Raw genomic sequence first — 12,397 nt, forward strand, 5'->3', positions numbered from 1 at the left:
ATCATATATAACAAAGAATCATATAATATTCGTGAAAATTGGATCAACATTCAGCCATTAATGGGCTCTTTGTGTATCTGATTCATACTAATATATAGAGTAAAACGATAGTAACGCAACGGTAACATTGAACTGTGTAAAAGCCTGCTTTCCAAATCTTTCTAGTTCTGTTAAATTATCACATAATTTCCATAAGTTAGCTACTACCACCATCCTAATGCAGTTAGAAAATCTAGAAATTGAGAATGAAGGAATTTCCTTGATAATACGGTTTTGTGCTTATACGGTTTGTCTATTCACTTTTTAACTGCCTAATTTAATCGCATAACCAACCAAACGATTTATTTATTCGATCGCAGTTTTAGTACTTATAAGCTGTCATATTGATTAAAAAAAAAAAACATTTTCCCTTGTATTTATTTATTTTCTCAAAATTTGTATTCCCCCGTAGTCCAGCTTGGAATTTTTTTAATTTTCCCCTCTGAGCAGATCACATGAAATATAAAGATCCTAAATACGAATAAAACCCTTTAAAGAATTGACACTTGATTTGTGAAGAAACAAATCGATAAATTAGCTTCCGAGGGATTCCAAATTTCCAGGTGACATTAGTACGATATTTGCCAATAGCTTATATATATATTTACATGATACGACCGAAATTTGGTCTTCATGGATAAGACGGCTTTTGGATAATGCAAATAGCCACTTCTCTTCATCAGTCTAATCTATTTTTGGCAATTCACACAAATAACACCAAAATAAATTTTGTTATCAAATTTATCACATAATTTATAAATTTTTTAAAATAAGATAAATTAATTAATATTTCATGTGATCGTATTATAATTAATTTTATTATTTTATATATTTAGATTGGGTAATAACATAGTTATTGCGTAAATTCACTAATGTTAATTTTGAAAATTTGTTGATTGTATTATATAAATGTCCATAAAATTTATTTTTTAAAAATATATCTCAATATTTTTTAAAAATGGATTTCAAAAGATGACCATCTTTTTCCCAAGCCTTTAGTAATTAGTAGTATCTTACAAAAGAGAACATATTTTATGCTATAAATGATACATATAATGCGTATTCAAATATTAAGAAATTAAATAGTCAACATATAATAATAAAATTAATTCCTCTTAAATATTGAATATACATTAAAGGTTGACTAAAATTTTAATGTAAATCATAGTAAAAAATCCAAATGTAATTATATTTTGCCAATTAAGCAAATTCAGTAATATAGGAAATTACATATATAAAGGGACCACGTGTATCTTTCTCTCTCTCTAACTCAAGTGTTTAAAAATAGAACTATTCAATCATATTTCATTAGCAAAAGCACAAAAAGAAAAAATAAATACAAAAATGGCATCATCATGCAAATGTTTATTTTTTGTGCTCTTGTGTCTTGATGTCTCTTGATTCCAAGTAAGCAACAAAGGAAATCTATTTTTTCAGTTTAAAGCTACTCCTTCTGTTCCTGAAAATTTGATGTTTTAGAGTTTACACATATATTAAAAAACAATCATGATTTAATCATTTAATAATTTTTTCTTTTCATTAAATATTTTTAATAGTGTATGAACCAATAGTAATATAAAACAGTTAATTATTTGTAATCATTACGCTTTGAAATCTACGATTTTTTAATATCAATTAATAAAAAATAAAATAAAAAGCTAGAAAATTAATTTTTGTGGAACAAACCTAAAACACTAGAATATCAAACTTTCAGGAACGGAGGGAATATATGATATGCTTATATATTTTTTGTTTTTGATTTAATTATTTAAAATATGACAGAAGCTGTGGAAGCTGAAGAATCACAGAGACATGGCTTTTTCGTGATTGGTTCTTGCTCAAAAATTCCAGACTGCAACAAAAAATGCATAGAAATGCGTTTTCCTAGCGGAAAATGTCTTAAAGAGACCCCTCACGCCACTGAATTATCTTGCGGTTGCTATGTATAATAACGTTATCGATATATTGCATTGTGGAAGTTTAAGTCTTTTAAATAGTAATATAGTAATGATATTACCTTGGGGTAACTTTACTTAATTTGATGCAAACCCCAACGATGTAAGTTAATCGCGAACGCTTGCAATCAGTAAGTTCGTAAACATCTTGATTATTCTACAAAAAGTTAGTAATTTTCTATAGAGGATTATCAATCATCAACGTTCATTAGTTAGAATTAATTGGGCCTATTTCAGTTGATCCTAATGATATCGATTTGTTTATTTATTTTCTAAACTATTTAACGACTTCGTTTTGTGATATTAGGCTAAAGCAATAAAACATTACCCTCAAAATTGCAACACAAACAAAACAAAAAAACTCAGACGATCGAATAATATGTTTAGTTGTTAAAACAAAAAACAAAAAAAAACCTAATTGATGGAAATGAATTGAAATTTTGCATAAGTGTTCATATTTGTTTCGATGTTTCTTGAAAAGACAGAGATGAAGCCACGTGCTTATACACCACAAAAAAAGTCCAACATTAAAATCCCAAAAATTTGTGGCACGAAGATTGGATTGTCCGGCGGAGCTCGCCACCGAACGGTACACCGGACACCGGGATCTCTCCACCAGTCCATTCACGTCATATGTGATTCAAAATCTTTCAACGAAAACGAACCCACGGGCCACGAGAAGAGAGATCAGCGAGAAGTGAAGAGAGTAGGGTATTTTTTTTTTATTTAAATGAAGATTTTCATTACTATTTCACTTAATTACATTATGATTGTTTTACATAATGGGCTTTAGGGCCCAGCACAAGTTACAATTAATTAAAGGCGTCACAAAGACGGCGGATGTTGCCGTTGGATCTCGTTTTCACGCCGATTTTGCCCAACGTAATCATTGAGCGTGCGAAAGCTCCTTCGAAATCCTGACCATGACTGCCTTACTGGCCACTTCTTCAACTAATGGCTGTGAGCGCGGGTCAGTGTATAGCGCTTGGTCGGAGTCAAAAACGCCTTTCCGCTCTTCCAGATTGCGATAGTAAGCGTTGCCTAAAGTCCTGGAAGAATCCATAAAGACGAGAGTTAAGGTAAATTCCGACCATTGCTTTGCTTGCTATATTATGGATTGGGCTTGGGCCTTGTATCCCAAGAAAGTTATACAAAAACGTTGAAACTCGAAAGTTGAAACGCTATTACTAACCTATTACGAGGATTTGAAATTGAGGACATCTTGAAAATTGATGAATAATAATGAATTAAAAAAAGTTCCTTTATAACATAGGTCAGGGAAGAAGGATAATTAATTTGATGATAAATTACCAAAACATAAAATTATGGTCTTATATGTTTGTTTCTATTTGTTTAGAATCTCAACTTTGAATGTGTGATTTTTTTTCAGTTTTAAAAAAAATATATTATTTATGTTTTGCTTATATTTTTCTTAATCTTTGCAAATTTTTGATCAATTTATTTTCTCTTGATTATTTAAGTTATTTCAGTAATTATAACATATTGATAGATGTTTAGTCATTATAAAAATTTTGCATCGAAAAGATTTAGATTGGTGATTTAGAATAAGGTGAATAGATTAGTTACTCTAATATTTGATTTGTCTCAATATTTAGTTCAATTTTAAAAATTTAACTAGATTACAATTTAAAAGACTTCATAAATTCTATTACCCAAAATTACAAAGAGTCACATTTCAACACTAAAAAAATGGACTTATGGTTGTTGTTATATACAGAAATTTATATATAGACAATTCAAACTTAAAAGAAAATGAATGTAGGCGAAGGTTTGTTTTATTTTCATGTTGGCACAATGGCACGGGCTAGAGGTAAGCGAACGCATCTGAATCATTTAAGATTAACTAAGGTATTGTTCGAATAAATTCTCGAAGACATAGCGAGAAAGAGCGGTGATTGTTAGCTCTCAATCTCAAATAATCACTAACTTAATAATTACTTTTCGATGAGTTAAGATTACGAATTTGAACTATATTTGTGTTAACTCTTTTTAACAATTCGTTTGATCATTTTTGGAAAGAAAATGTACTTTGGTTATATTTCTCAACACAAAAATTAATTATTTGTAGTTAACTACTTAAACAATAGATGATTGACATTTGATACAAATATAAAGTATTGTCATTGGGACTAATCATGTATCCCTCCATAACTATTATAATGATATTTATTGTTCCTTCAAATTTATTGTCACTCTATGTTACAATTTAGGTTTTGCGATATAGCAAACTGAAACCCAAAACTGAGATTTATTACAATTATATCTGAAAGCTTCATGAGACCCATCCAATCCCCAATACAACTGAATGAAGATAAACAAAATCTAAACCAGATATATTTAAATTAATTAAAAGCTCCACAATCACGACGGATATTACCATTACTACCGGTCTTAACACCAACACGACCAAGCTTGATCATCGAGTTAATAAAAGCTTGATTAAACAACTGTCCATTACTTGCCCACAAGTCAACGGTTGGCTTTGACCGACGATCCGTGAATAAGACTTGATCAGACGTGAACAGTCCTTTCCCTTGTTGCAAGTTTTTGTAGTAAACGTTGTCGAATTGTCTTGGTGTTGTTGGATCCATGTTTATAGCCACTCTTGGATCTACGTTTTGAGGACACGACGCTTTTAGCTCTGTCACGTAATCTTTGTTAACCGTGGGATCCACTTTAGTTGTCTTGTTGAAAGTGTATATCCGATCGAATACTTTTGTGCAATGCGCGAATCCTAATGTGTGTGTCCCTGAGATGTTTAAGATCAAACCAAATGTAAATTAGGACCGGAAATATAAACCGATAACCACATGAAGCTAAACCGAAATATTACCAAATTGAAATCACTACTATATATAGCTAATTTGTTTTTATCCGAATGATACTATTCTTTCAAATCTTCTTACCGGACAGAGCGATCATGTCGTTAAGGCTAAGGCCGTTTTTCGCGAAAAGTGAAGTGAGTTTATTGACATCGTCGGTCGGATGAGGCAACTTCCCTCCGACGCTAGCCGCCGTTGACGATAATCCATCTAGCCTTCCCAATTCCACGTCGTATTTTGGTCCACCCGCCTATATTGAATTTAATTTAATAACTTAACAATAATGTTTTAATTTAACAAAACATTGTATTATATAAATGTGAATGAGTTACTAACAAGATTAACGACGTCACGAGTGGCCATAGTGAGAATATCAGCGCAAGAAACTTTGTTACGACAATTTGGGACGGCGTCAAGAGCTTCTTTAGCTTTAATGACGGTGTCGAATCCATCTCCGGCCAACGATAGATTCTCCTCATGATCCTTCTCCGCCTTATTATTATCAGTCGACGCTATCATCACTGATGCATCACACCCCTATGATTATTAATCAATTAATCCATAAATTAGACAAAACAATGAAATAATTCTACGCAAAACTATCAATAAAAAATATGTTTTAATTACATTGACGAAACAATCGTGGAAATAGAGGCGGAGAGTGGCGGGAATGGTGGTGAAAGTTTGTTGGACTTTTTTCTGAACGGCGTTTCTAACGATTTGCTCGACGTTAGGACAAATTCCGGCGTAGAAGTTGCGGCGGAGTTGAGCGGAGGAGAGGTTGAGGGTGAGAAAGAGAGAGAGAAGAAGCAATAAGAGATTCGTTTTGATCACCATAGCTATTTTTACTCAATCTCAATGTCTCTTTATGTGTATAATTACATGAATGGAGTGAGAGATCTTATATAAATATGCTTTTGTGGTGTGCACAAGTAGCGCCGGCCAGCTTGCATTCATTTTATTAACGAGAAAAAGACTTTATACTTTTCTAATTTCTGGCATCATTTTTAATGGTTTTTTTTGGTTAATTTCAAATATTTGATTAGTATTTACAAAAGAAAAAAAAAGATACTTTTGTCAATTCCATTAATTTTGCATTTTAAAATGAATTAGTCCATTTTTGTTTTGTTGTGAATATAGCATACTATTGTTCTCTCTACCAATGTTTGTGTGTGTGTATGATCACTATGATGATCTATCTATATGAGGGAATAGAGAGTGGTGGTGGGGATTGAGAGGGATAAGTTGATAACGATGCTTCACTTGTCATTGCGAATAATATTGTGTTATGGCCACCTTGAATCTTTCTGAAATCTCAACTACTACTCCTGACTATTATACTTTTTCGGTTCATATATATTAGTTAATTAGTCTAATCAACTACGATAACCTTAATCCTAACAAGTAATACCTACAAAGGTGATAGAATGACAGAAATTCATATAGCCTCATTTTTTTTAACCAACCATACTATTTTTACAAAATTTCGATTTTGCGTCTAGCTATTTAATCATCATTTTCCCATTTTAATAAAAAAGCTAACATTTTACCATTGAACATTTATGTTATTTACTTTAACAAAAAGAAAACAACTAGTTTGTTTATTATTTTCTTCTGCACACCTTTTTTTTTTTTTAAAGAACTTCATGATTCATCCAATAATTCATTATTTTCATTATTTATGAAACACTGATAATTTTGAATCTTAGAGTCACCAAAACTCGACCTACTGCCTGTCTGCCTCAAATATACAATGCCACTATCTAACGCAATTTAAATGTTTACTACATACAATTCTAGAAAAGAAAAGCTACACATGGTCCGTCCGAATCAGTTGATGGTCGTGATTTTATTTAGGGCTGTTTTACTTTATTCCAGAAGCTAATGGTTTAATATAGATTTAAAGTTTCTTTTTATCTATGGTTAGGCGTTTAATTATTTGATATAGACTTTAGTTGACGTTTTAAAAAGAAACAAAAAACTTTAGTTGACGAGAATAGTTATACTTTAGAGTTTAGAGCAGTCATTCAAAATGGGAGACTACTACATCTGCATGCAAGTAAAAGGCAATCACGCTTCTTTCTCTTATTTGTCATTTATTTTATTTTTTTCTAAGAAAACCATGTCCTTTAATTTGTCTAATCGATTAGAAAATGATAAATATTTTAACCATATATGTCTTAGTCAGTCCAAATTTATGAGGATTTTTTTAAAATGCAAGAAAATTAATTGATCTGTGGGAAGATAATTAATTTATGTTGATTGTAATTTGACAATTCATTTAAACTAAGAATACAACTTAGTTCATGCAGTCATATACTTAAAAAGACTACAAATCAATTATCAGGTATATATATTTTTTTTATCGATTATCAAGTATAATTTTTTGTGAGGTGTGACAAAATAGTATCAGGATAACAAGTTCCCTTTAATAATATGATTTTTTTTTTTGTAAGCGGGCGTGATCTAATTAAAAGAATTTATATCTATTTGTTGTTGTTCTTTTTTTTTGTGCAACCGTGATTATATTAAACTCTCAATCAAAGTTTGTTGCATGCATAAAAAGATTTATATCTAGTCATTACTTATCTTACACGTTCAAAACCAATGTTTGAATTGTCTTCCACGAATATTCCTTTTACCCACAAAAAAAAGTAATCACTAGAGGAATGACCAGATCAGAATGCAACCAAACAAAAAATAAAGAAAAATCAATATTCTATAGTTGTGAAAAGATCAATTTTGAATATAATGTTCATTCTGGATATAAAGGTTAAAACAAGTAAGGCCACAATTAGCTAATTATTTAATTTTATCAAAATTTTATATGTCTGTAGCATTCTTCTGCTAAAAGGCCCGCATCATAGAGAGAAAAAAAAAGACATGCACGTTGTCTTTAATCAATTAATCTACATGTTATGTCCTACAAGATTATTAAATATACTACAGCCAAAATGCAGTATGTTTGTAAGTCAATTTTAGGATTACGGTATCTCACTGAATTATTTAGATCGCGTTTATCTTGTTATATTACCTTAGCGATTCACTTCAATTTTCCTTCTCTATTAAACTCTACACATGCTTTGAATGCGTTTATCTTGTCGTCATTAACTTAGTGATTTACTTAAATTTTCTTCTCTATTAAACTTTATGACTTTATGTGATCGAGTGTAATGGCATAACTTTTTTCGTTAACGAGCATAGTTGTATAGTTAGTCTTTAGATTGCTTCTTGTCCTAACATTTATTTATATATACGATAGCTAATGATATTAGTTTGTTGCATGTTTAATAGTATTAGTTTCAGTGACATGTATAGCCGATAAGCCGTGCTTATGATATATGAATATGATGTTAATAATGATAGTTAATATATATAACGCCAATAATTACTTAGAAAGAGAGCATCTCATTTCCAATATGCTTTTCTTTTGGCAATCATTTCCGATAGTGTTTTCAATTGTATAATTGTATTCTCATTCTTTCAAGTCGTCGTTTACAAAATACTATAATCGAATTTAGATTAGATGCAGAATTAACTTATTAATTTATTAGATTACTTAGACAAACACGCGTAGTCACGTACGTGTTGCACATGAAAAAGTAAACAATAAAATGTTTGTATTAAATAATATAAATGGCTGTAGAAAAGATCAAAACAGGATGACTTGTACGTCTTCTATAGTTTTTCTAAATGATACAAATCGGATTATCATGTGCCATGTGATTTAGAGGAAAAAGACCAACACAAAAGGAATCTTTTTTCCTGCAAAGTGAGACTATATCTATATACATAGCCTATATATTGGCATGATTACATATTACATATGATTCATGTACAATACAATTTATACAAAGATGAAAGATCAAAGCAAAAAATATAGATTTGAGCATTTTTTTATTTTTGAATGTGAAATAATCTAATTTTCTTTTTTTTTTTTTATATATAAAAAAATCTAAGCTATATATATTTTAATCTAAGCTATATTATTAATGATCATTTCCTACTATACAATGTCTTATGGGTTTTTGCTATATTAGTGGGCTTTTACGGGCCTGAATGATTGATTATACCGAAACCTTGATCCAGCAAAAATCTCCCCGCCATGACCTTATCCATGGAACTCTGCAATCTTCTTCGTTTACCATTTTCTTCTACTGTTGCAAAAATCGTGTCTTTGTGTTCTCGAGTCGAGTTTGATGATTTGGTTTCTTAATTTTTGTTTGATAATAGTCTAAAGAAGCAATGGAGCTTTGTTCTTCATCTTCATCATCTTCTCTCCTTCGCATTTGTTCATCTTCAGCACCAGAGATCTCATTTTCTTCTTCAATTTCTCAGTTCCCATCTAAAATCCAATCGATTCTCACAAAACCCAGATTCCAAAATCTCCGAATTTGCGCTTCCGTGGCGGCGGAGACTCAAGGTCTTCCACGAGACAGTCCTCAACGTCTTCTCAAGGAGCTCGCGCAGCGTAAAACAGCGACAGGACCGAAGAAAAAGGTTCCTCCGAAACGATTCATCTTAAGACCACCATTAGATGATAAGAAATTAGCTGAGAGATTCCTCAATAGTCCACAATTGTCTCTCAAGTCGTTTCCTTTACTCAGTTCTTGTCTTCCATCGTCAAAGCTTAACAACGCTGATAAAACATGGATCGATGAGTATCTTCTTGAAGTTAAACAAGCTTTAGGGTATTCTCTGGAGCCTTCAGAGAGTTTAGGAGATGATAATCCGGCGAAACACTTTGATACGTTGCTCTATCTTGCGTTCCAGCATCCGTCTTGTGATAGGGCACGTGCGAGGCATGTGAAGAATGGGCACTCGAGGCTTTGGTTTCTGGGTCAGTATGTGCTTGAGCTTGCTCTTACGGAGTTTTTCTTGCAGAGGTATCCGAGGGAATCTCCGGGACCTATGAGGGAGAGAGTGTTTGCTTTGATTGGGAAGAGGTATCTCCCCAAATGGATTAAAGCAGCGAGCTTGCAAAATCTCATCTTTCCTTATGATGATATGGATAAGTTGATTAGAAAAGAGCGTGAGCCACCGGTTAAGTAAGTTTCTCTCTTCTCTTCTTTGATGATGATGATGATGATTTCACTTGAGTGTTAGTCCATAGTTTTGTTGTTTGGAGCTGAGACTTTAGTTTCAAGGAGTTAAACAATGATATGTGTTAATATCTGGTTTTGCTGTATGTGGAACTATTAGATCCTCTCAAGAACTACATTCTGTGTTTAGATTAGCCAAAGTCTCACTATGAGAGCTTTTAGCTGTTCAAAGGTTTCTCAGCTTGGATAAGATCTGTCTTATCTGTTTGTAGTGTGTCTTTGTGATAGCTGGTGCTAACTATCTAGGTCGGGATTTCTATTTGATTGAACTAAATGAATGAAAACTTGACGAGTCTGTGCATTTCAATATCTCACAAGAGACAAGTACTTATCCATGTGAATTTGTTATGGCTAGATCTGTGTTCTGGGCTTTGTTTGGTGCCATCTATCTATGCTATGGGATGCCGGAAGTGTATCGTGTACTTTTTGAGGTGTTTGGGATGGATCCAGATGCTGATGAGTGTCAGCCTCGAAGCAGGAGACAGCTCGAGGATGTAGATTATGTTTCTGTTGAATTTGAAGGCAAAAAGCTAGGTTGGCAAGATATTGCTACTTACAAGGTAATGATATAAAACCAAAGTATCAAGCTATGAAAACACAGTTAACTTCTTTGGTTTATCGAAGAAGAGTGATTCCTTTATTAATTATTCTGTTTCTTCAGCCTCCTGAAGATGCTTTATTCGCACACCCAAGGCTATTCAGAGCTTGTGTTCCTCCGGGAATGCATCGTTTCAGAGGGAACATATGGGATTTTGACAGCAAACCAAAAGTTATGCAGACCCTCGGATACCCCTTACCGATGAATGATAGAATCAAGGAGATAACTGAAGCAAGAAACATCGAACTTGGACTCGGGTTACAGGTACAAAAACTGTTACCCCTGGCTTTTTCATGTGATATGTTACTTTCCTTCTCTAACCTTCTTTCACTTCCCTCAAATTACACAGCTCTGCTTCTTGCATCCTTCGAAGCATAAGTTTGAACACCCACGGTTTTGTTTTGAGCGGCTGGAATACGTAGGACAGAAGATACAGGTGAGTATAACGATCTCTCATCTTAAAAGATCAAAAGAACAGTTCTTTTTTTATTAACCCGATTTTTTTGTCTCGGGATGATGCAGGACATAGCAATGGCTGAACGTTTGTTAATGAAGCACTTGGACGCACCAGGGAAGTGGTTGCAAGAGAAGCATCGGCGTCTATTAATGAACAAATTCTGCGGGCGGTATCTGAGAGAAAAACGTCTTCACAACTTTATAACATACTCAGAGGAGGTTCATGATCGGTATGAACATAACCGGAGACTTAGGAATCCGGCAACAACCGCTGTTCAACAAGCCATTCACGGCCTTGCCTACACCATCTACGGGAAACCTGATGTTCGGCGGCTCATGTTTGAGGTTTTCGACTTCGAACAAATCCAACCTAAAGCTGTCTGAAAATCAAAGTGTCTCTCTCATTTGTCTTAATGTCTTTTAGTATACTACTGGATTTGATTTATGTAGTTAAATACTTCATTACCTTTTGGTGAAATGTTGAAAACTTTTATAACTAAAAAAAAGGATAGAGCCAAAAAATAGAAAGAGAGAACAAAAACAGTATTGTCTTGGTCAAAAGTCCACTGCTTGTACCGGAGTTAAATGTACCTTCTTGTGGGTGCTTGTTTCTGACACAAAAAGTGAAGAAAGTAAGGGGAATGTTAAAGGCCGTTGCAGCAACTTGAGCAACCTTTGCAATGTGCAGTGGTGGAGAGAGTGGGAGTAATGTGTGATGGATCCTTGCACTTGAAAGTTCATCTCCTAAAGTGAAGAAAACATTAAAATAGGAAACTAGCAAAATGATTGGACAAATCTGTACCAATATTTCAGATGTGTAGAAGATATTTCAACTCACTTTGTTTGATTTCTTCAGCTGCTATTCTTTGAATCCAGTTTTCAGTTATATGCTCCAACCTGTAAAAATGGTTGCAGAACAAAATGAAGAGAAAATGTTTAGCATCTCAAAATCCAGATTCTAGTATTTTTTCAATTGTATCTAAAACACACACAACTTTCAGATTGAAGAAAATCTGAATTTCATTCTCAGCTGGGGCTAATATAAAAATGACAAAATTTTGTCTATAAGAACCTATTAGATAAGAGACCACAAAAATGATAAGAGAGAACAATAACAGTTTTGTCTTGGCCAATATCCAGATTCTAGTTTTTTTCTCAATTGTATCTAAAACAAACACAACTTTCAGATTTTGAAGAAAATGTTAATTGAAGTAGTTTTGTTTCATACCTTACACAAAAAGAACAAGTACAGTAATATATATTTTATAAGAAGAGGAGGAGGAGAGGAGCTACATGTCTACTATTTTTAGTTTTTTAGCCAATCAGAGAGCTCCACTTCATACCCCACTTTTACCGATCGCGTGATTTCAAACCCACTCTCACCCATCTCGCGTTGAGCGCGTG

At 33.0% G+C, this 12,397-nt stretch overlaps 2 protein-coding genes and 1 long non-coding RNA gene across 3 annotated transcripts; 1 reads left to right on the plus strand and 2 right to left on the minus strand.

The window, feature by feature from the left end:
• Positions 1–4,167: 4,167 nt before the first annotated feature.
• LOC9305055 (peroxidase 50) lies at positions 4,168–5,854 on the minus strand. The gene is made up of 4 exons (XM_021019692.1): positions 5,465–5,854; positions 5,174–5,374; positions 4,922–5,087; positions 4,168–4,764 (listed from the first exon to the last, which is right to left on the minus strand). Exons 1-4 carry the CDS (start codon positions 5,672–5,674, stop codon positions 4,358–4,360), a joined length of 984 nt encoding a protein of 327 aa, XP_020875351.1. The 5' UTR covers positions 5,675–5,854; the 3' UTR covers positions 4,168–4,357.
• Positions 5,855–8,934: 3,080 nt separating this feature from the next.
• On the plus strand, positions 8,935–11,499 carry LOC9305056 (ribonuclease III domain-containing protein RNC1, chloroplastic). Its single transcript, XM_021017073.1, has 5 exons — positions 8,935–9,885; positions 10,295–10,499; positions 10,601–10,801; positions 10,887–10,973; positions 11,060–11,499. Exons 1-5 carry the CDS (start codon positions 9,083–9,085, stop codon positions 11,375–11,377), a joined length of 1,614 nt encoding a protein of 537 aa, XP_020872732.1. The 5' UTR covers positions 8,935–9,082; the 3' UTR covers positions 11,378–11,499.
• LOC110226243 lies at positions 11,405–12,172 on the minus strand. Its single transcript, XR_002330316.1, has 2 exons — positions 11,832–12,172; positions 11,405–11,737 (listed from the first exon to the last, which is right to left on the minus strand). It is a non-coding gene; the product is annotated as an uncharacterized LOC110226243 (long non-coding RNA).
• Between the last annotated feature and the right edge of the window lie 225 nt (positions 12,173–12,397).

This window comes from Arabidopsis lyrata, assembly GCF_000004255.2.
Source record: "Arabidopsis lyrata subsp. lyrata unplaced genomic scaffold ARALYscaffold_7, whole genome shotgun sequence".
Classification (NCBI taxonomy): Eukaryota; Viridiplantae; Streptophyta; class Magnoliopsida; order Brassicales; family Brassicaceae; genus Arabidopsis; species Arabidopsis lyrata.